Source organism: Otolemur garnettii, unplaced genomic scaffold, assembly GCF_000181295.1.
Source record: "Otolemur garnettii isolate 467f Iridium unplaced genomic scaffold, OtoGar3 scaffold00068, whole genome shotgun sequence".
NCBI classification, from domain to species: domain Eukaryota; kingdom Metazoa; phylum Chordata; class Mammalia; order Primates; family Galagidae; genus Otolemur; species Otolemur garnettii.
This window is the reverse complement of record NW_003852463.1, coordinates 2,405,112-2,406,041: the sequence shown is the minus strand read 5'-3', so window position 1 is coordinate 2,406,041 and position 930 is coordinate 2,405,112. Positions and strand designations below refer to the sequence as shown.

The 930-nt window shown below is 51.3% G+C and overlaps 1 protein-coding gene across 1 annotated transcript in view; it reads right to left on the bottom strand.

Moving 5' to 3' along the window:
• Positions 1–218: 218 nt before the first annotated feature.
• Positions 219–930, bottom strand: part of LOC100949350 (N-acetyltransferase 8-like) — a 1,945-nt gene continuing 1,233 nt past the window's right edge. Inside the window, exon 2 of the mRNA XM_012807382.2 lies at positions 219–924. Within this exon, the coding sequence (XP_012662836.1) occupies positions 322–924 (603 nt within the window). The 3' untranslated portion in view covers positions 219–321. The remainder of the gene's footprint in view (positions 925–930) is intronic.

Below are 930 nucleotides of genomic sequence, written 5' to 3'. Positions count from 1 at the left end.
GCTCAGAGATCTGAGACCAGAGGAGCTGCCCAGCCAAGCCCAGCCAAAATTACTGGCCTATAGGCTTATGAGTTAAAGAAATGTTTAGTATTGTTTTCTGGTATTTTCCTATGCAACACTATCATGGCACTAGAAAACAAAACAGAGGTGAAGCAAAAAGACTGAATGAACCATTACCCCATATGCCACCTTACCTCCAGATATGTGGGACTCTGATGTAAATGACCAAAGAGCTTTTATTGTGTTGGTACTGAAAGGTCAGTGTTTGCTTATTACTACAGCACTGAGGATTGTGTCCTGACTAGCACACAGGGAAAGAAATCACAGGGCCCGTGTCTGATCAGAAGGGAGGTAGTAGATGAAATAAATTTGACGAAGATTGATTAGCCTTGCACTCCCACAGAGGAAGGACTCATGGATCTTCTGGAAGCCCATGCTCTGGTAAAGGGCCATGGCCGACAGCTGCATGGTGCTAGTATCCAGGACAACTGCACTGTAGCCCTGGTCACGGGCAAACTGGAGGACAGTCCTGACCAGGGCTTTTGCTATGCCCTGATTACGGTGCTCAGAGGCCACGACCAGGTGAAACAGCTGCAACCGCTTCTCTTGCAAGGTGGGATCGTCCACGGGCAAAGCTCCCACTGTGCCCACCACCTTCTTTGCAGACTCAGCCACCCAGAAGCAGGAGCCAGGCTTGCTCAGGTAGGATTTGGTGATGTCAGCCATGTCTGTTTGCAAACTCATGTGTACAAACTGCCTGTACGGAAGGCCGGCAAGGAACCATAGGACAGGGAGGAGGGCGAGGCTGAATGTGACAGCCAGGAGCCAGGAGCCAGAGACCAGGAGTAGGAGGAAGGGGCCCCCAACTAAGAGCACGAGAGTTCGGGGCAGCTTCAGCAGGTGGCGGAAAGTGGCAGGGATGTGCTCAGT